At 48.6% G+C, this 24,482-nt stretch overlaps 1 protein-coding gene across 3 annotated transcripts in view; it reads right to left on the bottom strand.

Annotated features, from left to right (window-relative positions):
- SEPTIN3 (septin 3) overlaps positions 1 to 16,057 on the bottom strand; it is a 32,527-nt gene extending 16,470 nt beyond the window's left edge. For 2 of the 3 annotated variants that reach the window (XM_038756370.1, XM_038756371.1), the window contains exon 1: positions 7,462 to 7,628. In XM_038756370.1, coding sequence (XP_038612298.1) covers positions 7,462 to 7,471 — 10 coding nt within the window. In that variant the 5' untranslated portion in view covers positions 7,472 to 7,628. Of the gene's footprint in view, positions 1 to 7,461; positions 7,629 to 15,978 lie in introns of those variants that run through there. The other variant, XM_038756372.1, reaches the window with a different exon arrangement.
- Between the last annotated feature and the right edge of the window lie 8,425 nt (positions 16,058 to 24,482).

The raw sequence follows: 24,482 nt of genomic DNA, 5'->3' as shown, positions 1-24,482 counted from the left end.
TTGAAAGCGTGAGCCCCACATGGGCCAGGGACTGTGTCCAACTCGATTTGCTTGTATCCACCGCTTGATTTGCTTGTATCTATTGTTATTAGGCCCTTTGTGGAGCTTTCTGTCTCACCTCACTCCTCAGTTACTCCCAATCCGGCCCAAGGAGGTGAATTTCAGCAAAGCTGGACAAAACTGGGCAGGTCAGCTCAGGCCAGGGCCGGCTATATATTTACCCCGGGTGACAAGCACAGGCCAAATTTCTGTCCATCTGACCTGGCCCATTCTGCCCCTGGTCCCTCTCCCCTTCTGTCTGGCCATGGGGGCAACTGCCATCATCATCAATCGTATTTATTGAGCGCTTACTGTGTGCAGAGCACTGTACTAAGCGCTTGGGAAGTCCAAGTTGGCAACATACAGAGACAGTCCCTACCCAACAGTGGGCTCACAGTCTAAAAGGGGGAGACGGAGAACAAAACCAAACATACTAACAAAGTAAAATAAATAGAATACATATGTACAAGTAAAATAAATAAATAAATAGAGTAATAAATCTGTACAAACATATATACAGGTGCAGTGGGGAAGGGAAGGAGGTAAGATTGGTGGGGGGATGGAGAGGGGGACGAGGGGGAGAGGAAGGAAGGGGCTCAGTCATCATCATCATCATCAATCGTATTTATTGAGCGCTTACTGTGTGCAGAGCACTGTACTAAGCACTTGGGAAGTCCAAGTGGGCAACACATAGAGACAGTCCCTACCCAACAGTGGGCTCACAGTCTAAAAGGGGGAGACAGAGAACAAATACGTGCCATCTGGGCAAGGACCCCCTAGGATCCCCCATGGCACCTTGAACCCGAGGATTGTACGTATTTACTATCTTGTACATATTTACTATTCTATTAATTTTGTTAATGATGTGCATTTAGCTTCGTTCTGATAATAATAATAATAATGATGGCATTTGTTAAGCGCTTACTATGTGCAAAGCACCGTTCTAAGCCCTGGGGGGGGATACAAGGTGATCAAGTTGTCCCACGTGGGGCTCACAGTCTTAATCCCCATTTTACAGATGAGGTCACTGAGGCTCAGAGAAGTTAAGTGACTTGCCCAAGGTCACACAGCAGACATGCGGCGGAGTTGGGGTGACGACTCCTGGCCACATTTTTTGTTTGGCTGTCTGTATCCCCCTTCTAGACTGTGAGCCCACTGTTGGGTAGGGACCGTCTCTATATGTTGCCAACTTGTACTTCCCAAGTGCTTAGTACAGTGCTCTGCACACAGTAAGCGCTCAATAAATACGATTGATTGATTGTACATATTTATTACTCTATTTATTTATTTTACTTGTACATATTTATTCTATTTATTTTATTTTGTTAATATGTTTTGTTTTGTTGTCTGTCTCCCCCTTCTAGACTGTCAGCCCGTTGTTGGATAGGGACCGTCTCTCTATGCTGCTGACTTGTACTGCGCTTAGTCCAGTGCTCAGCACACAGTAAGCGCTCAATAAATACGATGGAAGGAATGAAAGAATGAATTAATGGATACATTCCCTGCCCATAAAGAGGTTAGAGGCTAGAGGAGTGCGGCTTGAGAAGCAGCCTGGCTCAGTGGAAAGAGAACAGGCTTTGGAGTCAGAGGTCATGGGTTCAAACCCCAGCTCCGCCAATTGTCAGCTGTGTGACTTTGGGCAAGTCACTTCACTTCTCTGTGCCTCAGTTACCTCATCTGTAAAATGGGGATTAAGACTGTGGGCCCCCCGTGGGACAACCTGATCACCTTGTAACCTCCCCAGCACTTAGAACAGTGCTTTGCGCATAGTAAGCGCTTAATAAATGCCATCATCAAGTTGGCAACATATATCTGCAGGAGTGAAGGTCGGCTTGATGATGAAGGGATGGTAGAGAGTAAGAGAGGGAGCTGGTAGGACCCTCTCCTTGGCACCCACTGCCCGAGGTCCCCAAGGCCCTCTCGGGGGGTTTCTCCCAATTTAATACCCCCTCCGCAAGTCTCTTCACCCACCTCAAATAATAATAACAATAATGGCATTTGTTAAGCACTTACTATGTGCAAAGCACTGTTCTAAGCACTGGGGGGGGATACAAGGTGATCAGGTTGTCCCTTGTGGGGCTCACAGTTTTAATCCCCATTTTACAGATGAGGTCACTGAGACCCAGAGAAGTGACTTGCCCCGGGTCACACAACTGACAGAGCCCACTGTTGGGTAGGGACCATCTCTATATGTTGCCAACTTGTACTTCCCAAGCACTTAGTACAGTGCTCTGCACACAGTAAACGCTCAATAAATACGATTGATTGATTGATTGAAGTGGTGGAGCCAGGATTAGAACCCATGACCTCTGGCTCCCAAGCCCGTGCTCTTTCCACTGAGCCAAGCCGCTTCAAATCTGTACTCCCCCTTCCCTACCCCACCCTTCATACGCCCACCCTCTCCACACCACATCCACACCTTCTCCTGATATTTGTTAAGCGCCTACTCTGTGCGAAACACTGTATTAAGCACAGGGGTAAACAATAGGTGTAGATTAGACACAGTCCTGTTTGGGGCTCATGAAAGTCCTACTCGGGCTTTCGAGTCTGAGGTAATGGGTTCAAATCCCGCTCCGCCACTTGTCAGCTGTGTGACTTTGGGCAGGTCACTTCAATCAATCAATCAATCTATCAATCGTATTTATTGAGCACTTACTATGTGCAGAGCACTGTACTAAGCGCTTGGGAAGTCCAAGTTGGCAACATATAGAGACGGTCCCTACCCAACAATGGGCTCACAGTCTAGAAGAGGGAGACAGTTCCCTCATCTGGAAAATGGGGATGAAGACTGTGAGCCCCACATGGGACAACCTCATGAGTCTCTCACCCCAACTGCCCCCATCCCTGCCCCAAGCTGACCTTCGCAGGCCACTTAGGTAGAGACCTCAGTGGATTCTGGAAGAAACGCTCCCAGAAATGCTTGTACTTCCCAAGTGCTTAGTACAGTGCTCTGCACACAGTAAGCGCTCAATAAATACGATTGATTGATTGATTGTTTGGGCTAATTATACTTCTAAACCATCCTCTGGCTCATGTAAGGGCAGAGAGCCCCGCCTCCATGAAGCCCACCAGCCGCTAGCCCAACCTTGGTGCTCTTGGGGAACCCAGGGTTCAGTACACAGTCAGCAGGGAGCACCACATCCAGGTTAGGATTTCCTTCTTCCATTCAGTCATACTTATTGAGCGCTTACAGTGTGCAGAGCACTGGACTAAGCGCTTGGGAAGTCCAAGTTGGCAACATCTAGAGACGGTCCCTACCCAACAACGGGCTCACAGTCTAGAAGGGGGAGACAGACAACAAAACAGGACATGCGGACGGGTGTCAAGTCGTCAGAACAAATCAATCAATCAATCAATCGTATTTATTGAGCGCTTACAGTGTGCAGAGCACTGGACTAAGCACTTGGGAAGTACAAGTTGGCAACATCTAGAGACGGTCCCTACCCAACAACGGGTTCACAGTCTAGAAGGGGGAGACAGACAACGAAACAGGACATGCGGACGGGTGTCACGTCGTCAGAACGAATAGAATTAAAGCTAAATTCATTCATCCATTCAATCGTATTTATTGAGCGCTTACTGTGCGCAGAGCACTGTACTAAGCGCTTGGGAAGTACAAGTTGGCAACATCTAGAGATGGTCCCTACCCAACAGTGGGCTCACATCATCATCAATCGTATTTATTGAGCGCTTCCTATGTGCAGAGCACTGTACTAAGCGCTTGGGAAGTACAAATTGGCAACATAAGTCTAGAAGGGGGAGACAGAGAACAAAACAAAACATACTAACAAAATAAAATAAATAGAATAACCATGTAAAAAAAAAATAAATCAATAAATAGAGTAATAAATCCATACAAACATCTATACATCATCATTATCATCATCAATCGTATTTATTGAGCGCTTACTGTGTGCAGAGCACTGTACTAAGTGCTTGGGAAGTACAAGTATATACAGGTGCTGTGGGGAGGGGAAGGAGGTAAGGCGGGGAGGGGGAGAGGAAGGGGGGGGGCCCATGGAAGGAGCTCGTTGTGGGCAGGGAATGTATTTATTATTATAGTGAACTCTCCCAAGCGCTTAGTACAGTGCTTTGCACGCAGTAAGCACTCAATGAAAACGATTGACTGACTGAATGAAAGGAGTTAAAAGCCGCTCTGAGGAGAACACACATGTCACTCTCCCTGGGCCCCAGGCAGGGACCGGAGATCTCGACACAATTCATCGGGCAGCATGATGGCACAGGCCAGTCTCCCCTCGGGGTGGGACCAAGCTGAATGTGGGTGAATCCAGCGCTTAGAACAGTGCTTTGCACACAGTAAGCGCTTAATAAATGCCATCGTTATTATTATGTCCCTGGCTTGCTTTTGACCCTGGTCCACATAGGATGCCTGGACCTGGAGGATGCGGGAGATGAGACGATGGGTGGGCAGCAAGGTGTGTGTGTGTGTGGGGGGGCTAGTGTGGGGGTTGTGTATATTGGGGGGATTCATTCATTCATTCATTCATTCAATGGTATTTATTGAGCGCTTACTGTGTGTACCCTCCTTCCACTTCCCCTCCTCACCCTCCCCATCCCCCCCCACCTTACCTCCTTCCCCTCCCCACAGCACCCATATATATGTATATATGTTGGTATGCATTTATTACTCTATTTATTTATTTTATTTGTACATCTTTATTCTATTTATTTTATTTTGTTAATATGTTTTGTTTTGTTGTCTGTCTCCCCCTTCTAGACTGTGAGCCCGCTGTTGGGTAGGGACCGTCTCTAGATGTTGCCAACTTGGACTTCCCAAGCGCTTAGTCCAGTGCTCTGCACACAGTAAGCTCTCAATAAATACCATTGAATGAATGAATGCAGAGCACTGTACTGCTTGATAATAATAATAATAATGGTATTTGTTAAGTGCTTCCTATATTCATTCATTCATTCAGTCAGTCAGTCGTATTTATTGAGCACTTACTGTGTGCAGAGCACTGTACTAAGCGCTTGGGAAGTACAAGTTGGCAACATATAGAGATGGTCCCTACCCGACTGCGGGCTCACAGCCTAGAAGGGGGAGACAGACAACAATGCCAAGCATTGTTCTACGCGCTGGCAAGGGTGAAGCTGGGGTGTCTCTGTGAGCCCACTGTTGGGTAGGGACTGTCTCTATATGTTGCCAACTTGTACTTCCCAAGCGCTTAGTACAGTGCTCTGCACACAGTAAGCACTCAATAAATACAATTGATTGATTGATTGATTGATTGGAGAGGGAAGAGCATGGGGGTGAACAAGAACAGATAGCATCCTCTCCCCCAAATGTTCCCCCTCCACCGCCCCTGAAGCTCAAACACCTTAATCCTTGCTCCACTGCTGTTCTTTGTCTGGAAGCCCATGGGGGTGGGAGGAGGGAGGATGTGGGGTGGCCTCATCACATCAATTGCCCCAGCCCTGTCCCTCTCTGTCCCAAATGCCCCGTGGCCCTCGGGACTGTGAGTGGCTATTATTTAGGTCTCCATCTCTGGAAGGCCTCGGGGGTGGCAGGAGGGAGGATGTGGGGTGGCTTTGTCACATCAATTGCCCCAGCCCTGTCCCTCTCTGTCCCAAATGCCCCGTGGCCCTTGGGACTGTGAGTGGCTATTATTTAGGTCTCCATCTCTGGAAGGCCTAGGGGGTGGCAGGAGGGAGGATGTGGGATGGCTTCATCACATCAATTGCCCCGGCCCTGTCCCTCTCTGTCCCAAATGCCCCGTGGCCCTCGGGACTGTGAGTGGCTATTATTTAGGTCTCCATCTCTGGAAGGCCTAGTGGGTGGCAGGAGGGAGGATGTGGGGTGGCTTTGTCACATCAATTGCCCGGCCCTGTCCCTCTCTGTCCCAAATGCCCCGTGGCCCTCGGGACTGTGAGTGGCTATTATTTAGGTCTCCATCTCTGGAAGGCCTAGCGGGTGGCAGGAGGGAGGATGTGGGATGGCTTCATCACATCAATTGCCCCGGCCCTGTCCCTCTCTGTCCCAAATGCCCCGTGGCCCTCGGGACTGTGAGTGGCTATTATTTAGGTCTCCATCTCTGGAAGGCCTAGTGGGTGGCAGGAGGGAGGATGTGGGGTGGCTTTGTCACATCAATTGCCCGGCCCTGTCCCTCTCTGTCCCAAATGCCCCGTGGCCCTCGGGACTGTGAGTGGCTATTATTTAGGTCTCCATCTCTGGAAGGCCTAGCGGGTGGCCCTGGCTAATTAGCTCCATGTCTGAACAGGATGGCTCCCTGAGCCGACCCCCTCCGGAGGCTGCGGTTGAGGGGGGGCGGGGGTCGCTGCAGGCATGGAGGAACAGAAAAGCCCGGGACTCTGAAATCCAACACAGACACCCCCCTTCCTCTGTGCCTCCACTCCAGTTTTCCCTCCTCCACCTCCACCTAGGAGCGCTGGGTCTTCCGCTTTCCCCTGGGGATGATCTCCTCGAGGGAAAAGTAGCCAAACTTTCCCAGCTACCTGGAGCTAAAGGATAGGATTCGGGGTGGGGGGAGCGGGGAGGATATGGGGATTAGGCCCAAAGCAGCAAATGGCCCCCTCTCCTTCCCTCACTCCCCAAAGGGCAGCTCCCACCGTTCATTCATTCATTCAATCGCATTTATTGAGCGCTTAATGTGTGCAGAGCACTGTACTAAGAGCTTGGGTAGTACAAAGAGCCCCTGGAATCTGCCCCCTTCCCCCTCACCCACCCAGTTGGCAGATGCAGACTGGGGGCGTTTGCCCATCCATGGCAGCAGCTACTGGGCACTCTCTCTCATAAATACGATTGATTGATGATCAGAAAAATGGCTTTGTCTTCTCCTGTCACTGGGGGCTTCTCTGCTTCAGCCCCCATGGCCAGCCACCCCCCTGTACCCTGCTTTCTGACAACCACAGATAGCAACCCAGTTGATGCCCAGCTCCCTGACAGCTGGCATTCAGGAAAAGGAGGATTGTAAGGCAACTCAGCCTGGACCTCTGGCCATCCCCTACCACCCAATCTCAGGGTGACGGTGAGGAGAACCGGTCAGCAGAGCCCCCGTTCAAGCGCTCAGTACAGTGTTCTGCACACAGTAAGCGCTCAATAAATACTGTTGAATGAATGAAAGAAAGTGTGTCCTGGGTGGGGGGGAAATTGTGTTGTGAATAGATGCCTCATTGTGGTGCATCTTTGTGCGAGACCTGAGCATTTACGTCATGTGTGTCTGGTTGGGTGTGTGTCTGTTGGGGGGCTGGGCTGGGTGTCTACATCATGCGTGGGACCCATCTGTGCAGGTGAGAATGTCATGTGTGGGTGTGTGCAAAGCTTTGTGTGTGTGTGTGTGTGTTTGGGTTCAGCCATGGAGTATCTCCGTCCTAGAAGCGGGTCTGGGGCTGGTGAGCTGTCCCTTCCCCAGAACCCCCCGGCCCCGGCTGCCCGTCTCCTACCTTTGGACATGAATCGTCCTTTGTCCGCAGTCGCCGTTGTGTGTCCGGGAGATGGGGGCTAACGCCTCCTGTCCCTGGCCTGCCCTGGCCCCTGTGGCCTCCCCTCTCCGCTGCTTCCCACTGCCCCAGGTCCCGCTCGCCAGGCCCCGCTGGCTTCCGCAGATAAGCAGGGATGCCACCGCCACCACAACCAATGCCACAGTCATGTGACGCGCATATTAAACATCCCTGCAAAATCCTGGCCCCTTCCTCCTCCTCCTCCTCCCCCCCGGCTGCCCGCCAAGCCGGGGGTCCCTCCTACCAGCTCTCCCCCTGTTCCCCCATAAAGGCCTGGCCAGCTGCAGGGCCACCCCTCGCCTGCCCTGAGGTTGCCCCTTCCTTGCTTTCAATCAATCAATCAATCAATCGTATTTATTGAGCGCTTACTATGTGCAGAGCACTGTACTAAGCGCTTGGGAAGTACAAATTGGCATCACATAGAGACAGTCCCTACCCAACAGTGGGCTCACAGTCTAAAAGGGGGAGACAGAGAACAGAACCAAACATACCAACAAAATAAAAGAAGTAGGATAGAAATGTACAAGTAAAATAAATAAATGAATAAATAAATAGAGTAATAAATATGTACAACCATATATACATATATACAGGTGCTGTGGGGAAGGGAAGGAGGTAAGACGGGGGGATGGAGAGGGGGACGAGGGGGAGCTTTCCTCCGTCCCTGGTCCTGCTGGCCCTGCTCTCTGATCAGATGCCCAGGCAGCTGCTGGAGAGTGATGCTTAATCCTTAGAGGGACAACAGGAAGGTCCTTTTTCTCCCCCTCGTCCCCCTCTCCACCCCACATCTTACCTCCGTCCCTTCCCCACAGCACCTGTATATATGTATTTATTTATTTATTTTATTTATTTATTTTACTTGTACATATCTATTCTATTTATTTAATTTTGTTAGTATGTTTGGTTTTGTTCTCTGTCTCCCCCTTTTAGACTGTGAGCCCACTGTTGGGTAGGGACTGTCTCTATATGTTGCCAATTTGTACTTCCCAAGCGCTTAGTACAGTGCTCTGCACATAGTAAGCGCTCAATAAATATGATTGATGATGATGATGATTTATTTTATTTTGTTAGTATGTTTGGTTTGGTTCTCTGTCTCCCCCTTTTAGACTGTGAGCCCACTGTTGGGTAGGGACTGTCTCTATATGTTGCCAATTTGTACTTCCCAAGCACTTAGTACAGTGCTCTGCACATAGTAAGCGCTCAATAAATACAATTGATGATGATGATGATATGTATATATGTTTGTACATATTTGTTACTCTATTTATTTATTTATTTATTTTACTTGTACATATCTATTCTATTTATTTTATTTTGTTAGTATGTTTGGTTTGGTTCTCTGTCTCCCCCTTTTAGACTGTGAGCCCACTGTTGGGTAGGGACTGTCTCTAGATGTTGCCAATTTGGACTTCCCAAGCGCTTAGTACAGTGCTCTGCACATAGTAAGCGCTCAATAAATACGATTGATGATGATGATGATTTATTTTATTTTGTTAGTATGTTTGGTATGGTTCTCTGTCTCCCCCTTTTAGACTGTGAGCCCACTGTTGGGTAGGGACTGTCTCTATATGTTGCCAATTTGTACTTCCCAAGCGCTTAGTACAGTGCTCTGCAAATAGTAAGCGCTCAATAAATACGATTGATGATGATGATGATATGTATATATGTTTGTACATATTTGTTACTCTATTTATTTATTTATTTATTTTACTTGTACATATCTATTCTATTTATTTTATTTTGTTAGTGTGTTTGGTTTGGTTCTCTGTCTCCCCCTTTTAGACTGTGAGCCCACTGTTGGGTAGGGACTGTCTCTATATGTTGCCAATTTGTACTTCCCAAGCGCTTAGTACAGTGCTCTGCACATAGTAAGCGCTCAATGTTAGTATGTTTGGTTTTGTTCTCTGTCTCCCCCTTTTAGACTGTGAGCCCACTGTTGGGTAGGGACTGTCTCTATATGTTGCCAATTTGTACTTCCCAAGCGCTTAGTACAGTGCTCTGCACATAGTAAGCGCTCAATGTTGGTATGTTTGGTTCTGTTCTCTGTCTCCCCCTTTTAGACTGTGAGCCCACTGTTGGGTAGGGACTGTCTCTATATGTTGCCAATTTGTACTTCCCAAGCGCTTAGTACAGTGCTCTGCACATAGTAAGCGCTCAATAAATACGATTGATGATGATGATGATGATATCTATATGTGTTTGTACATATTTGTTACTCTATTTATTTATTTTACTTGTACATATCTATTCTAATTATTTTATTTTGTTAGTATGTTTGGTTTTGTTCTCTGTCTCCCCCTTTTAGACTGTGAGCCCACTGTTGGGTAGGGACTGTCTCTATATGTTGCCAACTTGTACTTCCCAAGCGCTTAGTACAGTGCTCTGCACACAGTAAGCGCTCAATAAATACGATTGATGATGGTGATGATGATATACAGGAGAAAGGGGGCCGGTTTGTGATCCTTCTCCCCGCATCTGGCCATAATAATAATAATAATAATAATAATAATAACGATTATGGTATTTGTTAAGAGCTTATTATGTGCCAGGCACTGGGGTGGACACAAGCAAATCAGGTTGGACACAGTCCCTGTCCCACATTAGGCTTCTAGACTGTGAGCCTGTTGTTGGGTAGGGGCCGCCTCTATATGTTGCCAACTTGTACTTCCCAAGCGCTTAGTACAGTGCTCTGCACACAGTAAGCGCTAAATAAATACGACTGAATGAATGAATGAATTAGGCTCCCAGGCTTAATCCCCATTTTACAGAAGAAGTAACAGAGAAGTGAAGTCACTTGCCCAAGGCCATACAGTGGAAAATAATAATAATTATTATTATGGTATTTGTTAAGCGCTTACCATGTGTCAGGCACTGTAATAAGTGCTGGGGTGGGTACAGCGTGGCTCAGTGGAAAGAGCACGGGCTTTGGAGTCAGAGGTCATGGGTTCAAATCCTGGCTCTGCCAATTGTCAGCCGTGTGACTTTGGGCAAGCCACTTCACTTCTCTGTGCCTCAGTTCCCTCATCTGAAAAATGGGGATTAAGACTGTGAGCCCCACGAGGGACAACCTGATCACCTTCAGCACTTAAAACAGTGCTTTGTCCATAGTAATAATAATAATAATAATAATGGCATTTATTAAGCGCTTACTATGTGCAAAGCACTGTTCTAAGCACTTAATAAACGCCATCATAGTAAGCGCTTAACAAATGCCATCATTATTATTATTATTATTACAAGCAAATTGGGTTAGACACAGTCTTTGTCCCACATGGGGCTCACAGTCTCCATCCCCATTTTACAGATGAGGGAACAGAGTCCCAGAGAAGTGAAGTGATTTGCCCAAGGTCACACAGCAGGCACGTGGCGGTGGTGGGATTAGAACCCATGACCCTCTGGCTCCCGGGCCGGGGCTCTAGCCACTATACCATGCTGTCCCCTGCCCAGTCTAGGAAGTTGCGGGGGAAACTGCTGCTGGCTAACGATAAAGTATTTTGAAGTTTCTATTTTGTGACAAGCACTATGCTAAGCACTGAGGTAGATACAGTACAATCAGCTCACGCAATCCCTGTCCCATTCTCAGCTCACCATCTAAGAGGGAAAGGAGAATGGGTATTTAATCACTCCCTTTACAAGTGAGGAAACTGAGGCACAGATAAATTAACTGATTGGCCCAGGGTGAATTAATTAATTAATTAATGATAGCATTTGTTAAGCGCTTACTATGTGCAAAGCACTGTTCTAAGCGCCGGGGAGGATACAAGGTGATCAGGTTGTCCCACATGGGGCTCACAGTCTTCATTCCCATTTGACAGATGAGGGAACTGAGGCCCAGAGAAGTGAAGTGACTTGCCCAAAGTCACACAGCTGACAATTGGCGGAGCTGGGATTTGCACCCACGACGTCTGACTCCAAAGCCTGGGCTCTTTCCACTGAGCCATGCTGTGCAGTAAATACAATAAATATCACTGATTGATTAAGTAAAATGGTTTACTCAATCATGGAATTTCCCCCATTTTTTGTGTATTAATATACCCTCTTCATAGTTACACTGCTTTCAGAATTTATGAGCAAAACCACAGTTGAGGGAATACACAGGCAGGTGGTAGAGCCGGGATAATAATAATAATAATAATAATAATAATAATAATAATAATAACAATAATAATACCTGTTAAGCAGGTACTTAACCTTCGGGGAAGCAGCGTGGCACAATGGAAAGAGCCCGGGCTTTGGAGTCAGAGGTCACGGGTTCAAATCCCGGCTCCGCCAGTTGTCAGCTGTGTGACTTTGGGCAAGTCACTTCACTTCTCTGGGCCTCAATTCCCTCATCTGTAAAATGGGGATTAAGACTGTGAGCCCCACGTGGGACAACCTGATCACCTTGTAACCTCCCCAGCGCTTAGAACAGTGCTTTGCACATAGTAAGTGCTTAATAAATGCCAGTATTATTATTATTATTATCAAGCGCTTACTATGTGCCAGACACTTTGCCAAGGCACTGGAGTAGCTACAAGCCCATCAGGTTGGACACAGTCCCCGCCCCACATGGGGCTCAAATTCTTAATCCCCATTTATACAGTTGAGGTAACTGAGGCCCAGAGAAGTGAAGTGATTTGCTCAAGGTCACGCAGCAGACGTGTGGCAGAGCTGGGATTAGAACCCAGCTCTCTTGACATCCAGTCCTGTGCTCCCTCCACTGAGTCTTCTAGACTGTGAGCCCGCTGTCGGGTAGGGACCGTCTCTATATGTTGCCAGCTTGGACTTCCCAAGCGCTTAGTACAGTGCTCTGCACACAGTAAGCGCTCAATAATAATAATAATAATAATAATGGCATTTATTAAGTGCTTACTATGTGCAGAGCACTGTTCTAAGCGCTGGGGAATTTACAAGGTGATCAGCTTGTCCCATGCGGGGCTCACAGTCTTAATCCCCGTTTTACAGATGAGGTAACTGAGGCCCAGAGAAGTGAAGTGACTTGCCCAAAGTCACACAGCTGACGAGTGGTGGAGCTGGAATTTGAACCCATGACCTCTGACTCCAAAGCCCGGGCTCTTTCCACTGAGCCACGCTGCTTCTCTAATAAATACGATTGAATGAATGAATGAAAGTCAAGCTGGTTCTCAGAACCCTCAACCCGGTGTGAGTGCGCTCTGGCCTAATAATAATGATGGCATTTGTTAATAGTAATGATGGGATTTATTAAGCGCTTACTATGTGCAAAGCACTGTTCTAAGCGCTGGGGAGGTTACAAGGTAATCAGGTTGTCCCACAGGGGGCTCACAGTCTTAATCCCCATTTTACAGATGAGGGAACTGAGGCTCAGAGAAGTTAAGTGACTTGCCCAAGGTGGAGCCGGGATTCGAACCCATGACCTCTGACTCCAAAGCCCGGGCTCTTTCCACTGAGCCACGCTGCTTCCCTTAAGTGCTGACTATGTGCAAAGCACTGTCCTAAGCGCTAATGTCACTCTTGTTATTAACACTGTAAATAAACTGCGGCATTAGAACTCTGCTTAGTGGTTAGGTCTCCTCCGAACACTTAAACTGGATATTTCAGGCCCCTCAAATAACCCTTTGACCTCAATTACCACCATCGGTGAAATAGATCATTCAAGTTGGATTGTAAACTCCTTGTGTTTCAGGGGTACTCTGAAACTGTGAGACCCCCGTGGGACAACCTGATCACCTTGTAACCCCCTCAGCGCTTAGAACAGTGCTTGCACATAGTAAACGCTCAATAAATGCTATCATTATTATTATTATTACTCTCCCAAACACTCAGTACAGCACTCTGTACTGTTTAGGTGCTCAAAAAATACCACTCAAAGCTGAAGTTTTGACTACGGGGGCTTGGACTATGCCTCAGAGGTGATGGGGGGAGGGGAGCAGATATCATTATTATTATTACTCTCCCAAACACTTAGTACAGCGCTCTGTACTGTTTAGGTGCTCAAAAAATACCACTCAAAGCTGAAATTTTGACTACGGGGGCTTGGACTATGCCTCAGAGGTGATGGGGTGAGGGGAGCAGAACAGTGAACGGGAGGTGAAGACCTTGGGATGTTGAGGGCATGTGAAATAATAATAATAATAATAATGATGGCATTTATTAAACGCTTACTATGTGCAAAGCACTGTTCTAAGCACTGGGGAGGTTACAAGGTGATAAGGCTTTCCCACAGGGGGCTCACAACCTTAATCCCCATTTTACAGATGAGGTAACTGAGGCACAGAGAAGTGAAGTGACTTGCCCAAAGTCACACAGCTGACAATTGGCAGACGCGGGATTTGAACCCATGACCTCTGACTCCAAAGCCCGTGCTCTTTCCACTGAGCCACGCTAGATATTTCCAAGTCCCGGGAGATGGAGGAAGCCTGCTGGGGTGTGATGTGGCATCAAGCGCTTAGTATAGTGCTCTGCACACAGTAAGCACTCAATAAATATGATTGAATGACAGCATGGCTCAGTGGAAAGAGCCTGGGCTTTGGAGTCAGAGGTCATGGGTTCGAATCCCAGCTCTGCCACATGTCTGCTGTGTGATCTTGGGCAAGTCACTTCACTTCTTTGGGTCTCAGTTACCTCATCTGTAAAATGGGGATGAAGACTGTGAGCCCCATGTGGGACAACCTGATCACCCTGCATCCTCCCAAGTGCTTAGAACAGTGCTTTGCACATAGTAAGCGCTTAACAAATGCCAATTATTATTATTATTATTATTACTGTTTAGGTGCTCAGACACCCCTGGTCTCCACAATGGGCTAGCTCCATCCTCCTTGCATCATCATCATCAATCGTATTTATTGAGCGCTTACTGTGTGCAGAGCACTGTACTAAGCGCTTACTTGCAGCCCCTTGCTCCCCTGACATTCAACAGTGGGATGCTCCCTGCCTGCAGCGTTTCTCTTATCAAGTGCTTAGTAATAATAATAATTATTATTATGGCATTTGTTAAGCACTTACTAAGTACCGGGGTGGATACAAGAAAATCAGGTTGGACCCAGTCCCTGTCCCACATGGGACTCACGGTCTCAATCCCCATTTTACAGAAGAGACAACTGAGGCCCGGAGAAGTGAAGTGACTTGTCCAAGGACACACAGCAGACATGTGGCAGAGTTGGGATTAGAATCCGTGACCTTCTGACTCTCAAGCCTGTGCTGTGTCCACCACGCCAGTGCTCTGCACAAGCAGTGTGGCTCAATAATAATAATAATAACAATAATGGCATTTAAGTGCTTACTCTGTGCAAAGCACTGTTCTAAGCTCTGGGGGGATACAAGGTGATCAGGTTGCCCCCCGTGGGGCTCACAGTCTTAATCCTCATTTTACAGATGAGGTAACTGAGGCTCAGAGAAGTTAAGTGACTTGCCCAAGGTTACACAGCAGACGTGTGGCGGAGCCGGGATGCAAACCCATGACCTCTGACTCCGAAGCCCGTGTTCTTTCCACTGAGCCACGCTGCTTCTCAATGGAAAGAGCCCCAGCTTTGGAGTCAGAGGTCATGGGTTCAAATCCCGGCTCTACCAATTGTCAGCTGGGTGACTTTGGGCAAGTCACTTCACTTCTCTGGGCCTCAGTTACCTCATCTGGAAAATGGGGATGAAGACAGTGAGCCCCACAAGGGACAACCTGATCACCTTCAGCGCTTAGAACAGTGCTTTGCACACAGTAAGCACTTAATAAATGTCATTATTATTATTAATGGTATTATTGCTATAATAATATCATCAATAGTATTAATAGTATTATTAATAGTATTAATATCAATACTACTAATTAATGCTACCATTAATATAATACTACTATTATTAGTAGTAGTAAATGCTCAATAAATACCCCTGGCCAATTGACCTTGGCCAATCACCACTCCCCCTTCACCAGCTGAGCTCCCCTTAACTTACACAGACCCACCACCCCTGCCACGCTCTTGGGATTTGTATATACATGCTCTGTATATGTGTATATATGTTTGTATGTATTTATTACTCTATACGTATTTGTTCTATTCATTTTATTTTGTTAATATGTTTTGTTTTGTTGTCTGTCTCCCCCTTCTAGACTATGAGCCCGCTGTTGGGTAGGGACCGTCTCTCTATGTTGCCAACTTGGATTTCCCAAGCGCTTAGTGAAGCAGCGTGGCTCAGCGGAAAGAGCCCGGGCTTTGGAGTCAGAGGTCATGGGTTCGAATCCCCGGCTCCACCACAAGTCTGCTGTGTGACCTTGGGCAAGTCACTTAACTTCTCGGAGCCTCAGTTCCCTCATCTGTAAAAATGGGGATTGAGACTGTGAGCCCCACGTGGGACAACGTGATCACATTGTATCCCCCCCCAGCGCTTAGAACAGTGCTTTGTACATAGTAAGCGCTTAACAAATGCCATCATCATCATTATTATTATTAGTCCAGTGCTCCGCACACAGTAAGCGCTCAATAAACACGATTGAATGAATGAATGATTTACCCTCCAGCTCCGGGGACAGGTCCTTCGGGGCGAGGTCCGTTGAGGGGAGACCCGGGGTTAGGCCAGCCGTCCCGGGATTCAGCGGAGACAGGCGGCTCCATGAGGGATCTGGGATGGGCAGGATGGCAGGGGTAGGGCCCGGGGGGTCCGGGCACCTGTTCCTGGTGGAGGTGTGGGGCAGAGGCAGGTTTTGGGGGCGAGGCGTCAAGCAGAGCTGGAAAGCCAGGGCCAAGTGGGAAGACACCGGGGCCTTCTCTAAAGTAGGGCTCCATGCCTTGGGTCTGCCCCAGGTCATCCTCTCTGGGCAGGCAGTGGACCCCCTGCAAGCTGGGCCTTGGGCGGTAAAGCCTTTTGGGCCTGGACCCTCATCGCCTTGTAGAGTTTCCTCCTCATGAGGGCCTGGCAGGGTGCTCTGCCCGGCCCCCAGAGGTCCAGGGGGCAGCTCCCGGCCACTCCGGCAGAGCGTGAAGGAGATGGAGCTGAGTTTCCTGGGAACTGGCTTGGGTCCGGGGTGAAGGGCGCCGGCCCCGACTCCGCTCATCTCTCCGGGGGCTAAGGAGCGGGGACTCGTCCTTGTCAGGGTACGCCCCGGGGAAGGGTCCGGGCAGCCGGCCTTTCTGAGCCCCGGGCCCCTTGGGGCGACCCCCGAAATGCTTCTTGAGGCGAGGCCCGGCAGGCGGCTGGGGCCTGGGGGGGCAGCCCATCGTCGGATCCCTGGCGTAGGAGGGGAGAAGTTTCGGTCCATCGCGGGCCCTCGGACTCTCCCTGGGGAAAGGCAGCAGAAAGTGGGGTGTGGAAGCCAGGGATGAACAAAAGGGGGTGTCCCTACTTTTCCTTCCTCCACCTAACAATCTGGTTTAGCCGCTAACCTTAGAGAAGCAGCATGGCTCAGTGGAAAGAGCCCGGGTTTTGGAGTCAGAGGTCATGGGTTCAAATCCCTACTCTGCCAACCATCAGCTGTGTGACTTCGGGCAAGTGACTTTACTTCTCTGTACCTCAGTTACCTTATCTGTAAAATGGGGATGAAAACTGTGAGCGCCCCATGGGACAACCTGATCACCTTGTAACCTCCCCAGCGCTCAGAACAGTACTTTGCACATAGTAAGCACTTAACAAATACCATCATTATTATATTATTATTAACCTGCACCTGGAGGAATGTGTACTTTATAACTTCTCCCTACTTTTCCTTCCCTACTTTTCCTTCCTCCACTTAACAATCTATTGTCCAACAAAGGGCCCTGGGCAGGGTTAGCCCTCAACCTGCCCCTGGGGGAATGTGTACTTTATAACTTCTCTCTGTCCTGCCATCGCCCAGCAAGGAGAAGCCCCGGGATAGATTGGAGAAACTCCATCGGTCCATCCCCAAGCAGGGTGATTCCACACATTCAGAAGAAAATGACTGTCTTGCGCTTTTATTTATATTAAGGCTTATCTCCCCCTCTAGACTGTGCCTTAGTTGTGGGCAGGGAATGTGTTATATTGTAGTCTCCCAAGCGCTTAGTACAGTGCTCTGCATACAGTAAGCGCTCAGTAAATACGACTGACCGACTCCTGATCGGGTCATCCCATGGTGTGGGGGTCAGTCAGTGGAGTAGCTAGTCTGGAGAAAAAGGCTGGATTTGGGAGCTCATCTCCCCACCCCACCTACTTAAAGCCTCACCGCAACACCCATGCACCAGTCCTGCAAAACACACACACGCCTCCTAACTCCCCACCATCCCCCTTCCTGCGCCTCTAAAATTTTCCAGATTTAAATCCTGACCTTTGGATGAGACTGCCCCACTGGGAAGTGGGACAGACAGATTTCAGACTCATAGAGACGTCAGGGTGGGTTTTTGGGGTTTTTTTTGGTCGGTGTTCTGGGGATTTTTTTGCTTCCTTCACTGGGAGAAAAATCAGGAGCCCCTGGGCTCCACTCAAGGGCCACAAGGCCGGAGCCAGCTCTGCGTCATGCCCCAACCCACCCACCCATTTAATCCCCCAACACTGGGAAGATTGGGAACTCCTGAGTTCCAGTGAGGGCCCCGTCGCAAGGCTCAGGTCTGCATCACCTCTTACCCACCCATAATAATAATGGCATTTATTAGGTGCTTACTATGGGCCAAGCACTGTTCTAAGCGCTGGGGAGGTTACAAGATGATCAGGTTGTCCCACAAGGGGCTCACAGTCTTAATCCTCATTTTACAGATGAGGTCAATGAGGCCCAGAGAAGTTAAGTGGCTTGCCCAAAGTCACACAGCTGACAACTGGCGGAGTTGGGATTTGAACCCATGGCCTCTGACTCCAAAGCCCGTGCTCTTTCCACTGAGCCACGCTGCTCCACTCCCTCAACCCCTCCTCGCCCTGATATTCGGCAACCCCAGGGGAAAACAGGACATACCTTTCTCCCAGGGAGCGTTGACTCCGGAGCAGAGGGTCGGAGGAGGAGAAATGGTGGATGGGGCCCGGGAAATGCTGCTTTTTTGGCCTCCCGGAGGCCGGGGTCCCTGTAGACTCCACTGCATCTGGCTCCCCGGGTGTTCTGGGCAGCGGCCCTGGCCCTGCCCGCTCCTAACTGCTTCACCCTTGTTCTGTCTTCTCTCCTTTCCCTGTGTCTCTGCTTCCCGAGTAAAGTTGTCCCGGGCGGGTTGGGAGCAAGGAAGAGAGGGGGCTGGGGCGGACCGGGGAAGGCCAGCCGCAAAGCAGCTGGCGGCCCAGCAGAAGGAGTGGGCAGGGAGTGAATGACAGTACTCATCAGGGCGTCCCAGCTTGCGGACAAAACAAGGCCCAGCTGACCAGGGAGAGTTCAGCACAGTGGCTTCCCTGGAAGCCAGTCTTGCGGTCCGACACCTTTTCATTCGCTCATTCAATCGTATTTATTGAGCGCTTACTGTGTGCAGAGCACTGGACTAAACACTTGGGAAGTCCAAGTTGGCAACGTATAGAGACGGTCCCTACCCAACAGCGGGCTCACAGTCTAGAAGGGGGAGGCAGAGAACAAAACCAAACATATTAACAAAATAGAATATGTACAAGTAAAATAAATAGAGTAATAAATGCGTACAAACATATATACATGTATACAGGTGCTGTGGGGAGGGGAAGGAGGTAAGGCGGGGGGGATGGGGAGGGGGAGGAGGGGGAGAGGAAGGAGGGGGCTCAGTGTGGGAAGGCCTCCTGGAGGAGGTGAGCTCTCAGTAGGGCTTTGAAGGGAGGAAGAGAGCTAGCTTGGCGGATGGGCAGAGGGAGGGCATTCCAGGCCAGGGGGAGGACGTGGGCCGGGGGTCGATGGCGGGACGGGCGAGAACGAGGCCTAACGGTGAGGAGATCAGCGGTGGCAGAGGAGCGGAGGGTGCGGGCTGGGCTGGAGAAGGAGCAAGAAGGGAGGTGAGGTAGGAGAGGGCGAGGTGATGGACAGCCTTGAAGCCCAGGGTGAGGAGTTTCTGCCTGATGCGCAGATTGATTGGTAGCCACTGGAGATTTTTGAGGAGGGGGTTAAAATGCCCAGAGCATTTCTGCTCAAAGACAATCCGGGCAGCTTCGTGAAGTTTGGATTGAAGGGGGGAGAGACAGGAGGATGGGAGATCGGAGAGGAGGCTGATGCAGTAATCCAGATGGGATCGTCCCACACCGCTCCAGGGAGCTCTGGGCCGGGAGATTCCGGTCTCGGGTGGGCCGGCATTCGTATCCCACCCCTGCTCCTTTGAGAGGCACCTGGCGGACTCCAGTTTGGAACCAGCAGCCCAACGTATTCAGGCTTTCTAGTCCAGTGCTCTGCACACAGTAAGCGCTCAATAAACACAATTGAATGAATGAATGAAGTCAGCCCAGGTGGCAAAGGTCCCAGGGTGAGACTGTATTTCATTCATTCACTCAATGGTATTGATCGAGCGCTTACTGTGTGCAGAGCACTGGACTAAGCTCTTGGGAAGTACAAGTTGGCAACATACAGAGACAGTCCCTACCTAACAACGGGCTCACAGTCTAGAAGGGGGAGACAGACAACAAAACAAAACATGTGGACAGGTGTCAAGTCATCAGAACAAATAGAATTAAAGCTATATGCACAGCGTGGCTCAGTGGAAAGAGCCCGGGCTTTGGAGTCAGAGGTCATGGGTTCAAATCCTGATTCCGCCAATTGTCAGCTGTGTGACTTTGGGCAAGTCACTTAATTTCTCTGTGCCTCAGTTACCTCATCTGTAAAATGGGGATTAAGACTGTGAGCCCCCCGTGGGACAACCTGATCACATTGTAACCTCCCCACGCTTAGAACAGTGCTTTGCACATAGTAAGCACTTAATAAATGCCATTATTATTATTATTATTATTATTATCATTAACAAAATAAATAGAATAGTAACTGTATAAACAGCAACTTTCTTCAGAACCCTCGCTGCCACTGCAGCCTCTCCCCTGGGTCTCCAAGCCTTGGAGCTACTCAGCCCCCTTCCCTACCAAGAGCTGCTGTGTGACTTCGGACAAGTCAGTTAACCTCTCTGGGCCTCAGTCATTTCATCTGTAAAATGGAGATTGAGACTGTGAGCCCCACGTGGGACGAGGACTGTGTCCAACAGCATGGCTCAATGGAAAGAGCCTGGGCTTTGGAGTCAGAGGTCATGGGTTTAAATCCCAGATCCGCCACTTGTCAGCTGTGTGACTTTGGGCAAGTCACTTCACTTCTCTGTGCCTCAGTTACCTCATCTGGAAAATGGGGATTAAGACTGTGAGCCTCACGTGAGACAACCTGATCACCTTGTATTCCCCACCCCCAGCACTTAGAACAGTGCTTTGCACATAGTGTTTAACAAATGTCATTATTAATTAATGAACTTTATCCACCCCAGCACTTAGAACAGTGCTTAGTACATTGTAAGTGCTTAACAAATACAATAATAATTATTATTATTGTTATTATATCATTAGTGTTATTATTACAATTTCCCCAGATTGGGTAAACAGACTCTGCCAAACCCAGGGTATAGTCCCACCCTCAAAGCCTTATTAATAATATTAATAATTATGGCATTTGTGAAGTGCTTACTACATGCAAAGCACTGTTCTAAGCACTGGGGGGATACAAGGTGATCAGGTTGTCCCACAAGGGGCTCACAGTCTTAATCCCCATTTTACAGATGAGGGAACTGAGGCCCAGAGAAGTTAAGTGACTAGCCCAATACTATTCTGTTTATTTTTTTTTTTAATATATTTTGTTTTGTTGTCTGTCTCCCCCTTCTAAACTGTGAGCCCATCGTTGGGTAGGCACCGTCTCTATAAGTTGCCAACTTGTACTTCCCAAGCGCTTAGTACAGTGCTCTGCACACAGTAAGCGCTCAATAAATACGATTGAATGAATGGTGGAGCCGAGATTAGAACCCATGACCTCTGACTCCAAAGCCCGTGCTCTTTCCACTGAGCCACGCTGCTTATTGAAGGCACACCTCCTCCACTAGGCCTTCCCTGACTAAGCCCTCATTTTCTCTTCTCCCTCTCCCTTCTGTGTCACGCTTGCACTTGGATTTACATCCTTTATTCCCCCCTTCCTCAGCCCCACAACACTTTCACAAATATGCGTTAATTTACTTCTTCATATTAATGTCTGTCTCCCCCTTTGGAAAAATTGACTGTGGTTAGGGAACAGGGCCACCGACTCTGTTATATTGTTACATTGCACTCTCCCAAGCACTTAGTACATGTCCTGCACACAGTAAGCGCTCAATAAATATGATTGACTGATTCCCGAGTAGGGGTCCTCCCAATCTGCCCCGACGTGTTGCCCCGAGATGTCAGACCAGATGGGCTTTAGGCCTGGGTTGAATCCTGGTTCCATCACTTGCTTGTTGTGCAACCTTGGGCAAGTCACTTAACTCCTCCGTGCTTTGTTATCCTCATTTGTAAAATAGGGATTAAATCCCTGTTCTCCCTCTCACTCTGTGAGCCCGACAAGGGACAGGGATTGTGTCTCCGATCCGATTTTATTGTACTTACCCTCGGCACTTACCGCTTGACAAATTGCCTAACTCTGCGGACTACCAGGCTGGACCAGGCACTGAGATGCTCCGTCACCTCACCTGGCTGGAGGAAGATTTCATCACACCTGCTGCTCCGATTTGATTTTGATCCTTTTTGCTCTTAAATAGCTTTTACACCTATCTCCAGTTCTTATCCCTTGGGCTTTTTGTGAGTGTTCAGCATGAAGCAGTGAGATCTTCAAAGACAGAGATCTTGCCCTTCCCCTCTCCCTGCCACCAGAGAAAGCATCCTCAGTAATGTAGATTGACAGCCTCTGACCGGATGCATCAACACGGGTTAATAACGCTAGTCTGGCAGGCTGATGCTGGATGATAACAGGGCGGCTGCCTTGAAAATCAGTATTTTCTTTCCCCCAGCCTCGGTTTAATTGATTGAGGCCCCCAGCCTGAATAGCAACAGCTGAGGCACCGTGGCTCAGTGGAAAGAGCCCGGGCTTTGGAGTCAGAGGTCACGGGTTCAAATCCCCGATCCGCCACTCGTCAGCTGCGTGACTTTGGGCAAGTCACTTCACTTCTCTGGGCCTCAGTTCCCTCATCTGTAAAATGGGGATGAAGACTGTGAGCCCCACCGTGGGACAACCTGATCACCTTGTAACCTCCCCGTTCATTCAATTGTATTTATTGAGCGCTTACTGTGTGCAGAGCACTGTACTAAGCGCTTGGGAAGTCCAAGTTGGCAACATATAGAGACGGTCCCTACCCAACAGTGGGCTCACAGTCTAGAACAGTGCTTAGAACAGTGTTTTGCACATAGTAAGCGCTTAATAAATGCCATTCCTTCCTCTCCCCCTCATCCCCCTCTCCATCCCCCGCATCTTACCTCCTTCCCTTCCCCACAGCACCTGTATATATGTATATATGTTTGTACATATTTATTACTCTATTTATTTTACTTGTACCTATCTATTCTATTTTATTTTGTTAGTATGTTTGCTTTTGTTCTCTGTTTCCCCCTTCTAGACTGTGAGCCCACTGTTGGGTAGGGACTGTCTCTATATGTTGCCAGCTTGTACTTCCCAAGCGCTTTGTACAGTGCTCTGCACACAGTAAGTGCTCAATAAATACGATTGATTGATTGATTGATTATTATTATCATCATCACCAGAGATACCCGAACCTCCTAATAATACTTGCGGTATTTGTTAAGCACTTACTTAGCAGACACTGTACTCCGTGCTCGGTAGAAACAAGATAAACAGGTTGGACCCAGTCCCTCTCCTGCATAGGGCTCAAACTCTTAATCCCCATTTTACAGATGTGGCAACTGAGGCCTAGAGAAGTGAAGTCACGGAGCAGACACGTGGCAGAGCCAGGATTAGAACTCAGGTCCTTCCGAATCCCGGGCCCAGAAACGAAGCCACTACAAGCTGTGTCAGCCCCTTGTTGGGTTATGAACCGTTCCCTTTTCCCCCGCTCCTCTCCCCAACCCAGCCGGCCCCTGGCCTTCATCCCAGGCCCGTGGCCAAGGCCGCTCCGATGCTCGGTGCCCTCGCCCTGGCTACTCCGGCCTTCCCACTCTGTGCCACCCCAGGGAGAGAGGGTGGGGCGTCCAGCCTTCCCTTCCCAGGCCCAGAGCAGCAGGGGCGGACAAAGGAATCCCTACATTGCAGCCATTCCTGCTCCCGGTCCCAGGCCCAAACCCCCACTGCCCCTCCGCCTGCTTCTGCCGGGCCTCGGCCCAAGATGCCCGGAGACGCCTGGGTTCATTCGTTCAATCGTATTTATTGAGCACTTACAGTGTGCAGAGCACTGGACTAAGCGCTTGGGTAGTACAAGTCGGCGACATCTAGAGACGGTCCCTACCCCACAGCGGGCTCACAGTCTAGAAGGGGGAGACAGACAATGAAACAAAATAAGTAGACAGGTGTCCAAAACGTCAGAATAAATAGAATTGTAGCTCTATGCACACCATTAATATAAGAGTAGTAAATCTGTACAAGTAAAAGAAATAGAGTAATAAATCTGTGCAAATATATCCAGTGCTTAGAACAGTGCTTTGCACATAGTAAGCACTTAACAAATGCCATTATTATTATTATACAAGCGCTGTGGGGTTCTCCCTGATGGCCAGGCTGCAGGGCCCTGTTGGCCCCTGGGGTTCCGGCTCAGTTGCTGCTGCATCAGGAGACCTGCACAGTCCCCGCAAATTCTTTGGCCTATAGGTTATAAGTATATATACTTATATATATATACATATATATATTTACATATATATATATACATGTATATCAATCAATCAATCAATCGTATTTTTTGAGCGCTTACTGTGTGCAGAGCACTGTACTAAGCACTTGGGAAGTACAAGTTGGCAACATATAGAGACGGTCCCTACCCAACAGTGGGCTCTATGTATATATACATATATATACATATATACATACACACACACACACACACATATACTTACATATATATACTTATATATATAAGTATATGCATACTTATATATATATAATAATAATGATGGCATTTATTAAGCACTTACTATGTGCC

Source organism: Tachyglossus aculeatus, chromosome 14, assembly GCF_015852505.1.
Source record: "Tachyglossus aculeatus isolate mTacAcu1 chromosome 14, mTacAcu1.pri, whole genome shotgun sequence".
NCBI lineage: Eukaryota > Metazoa > Chordata > Mammalia > Monotremata > Tachyglossidae > Tachyglossus > Tachyglossus aculeatus.
This window is presented reverse-complemented; position numbering and strand designations above follow the sequence as displayed.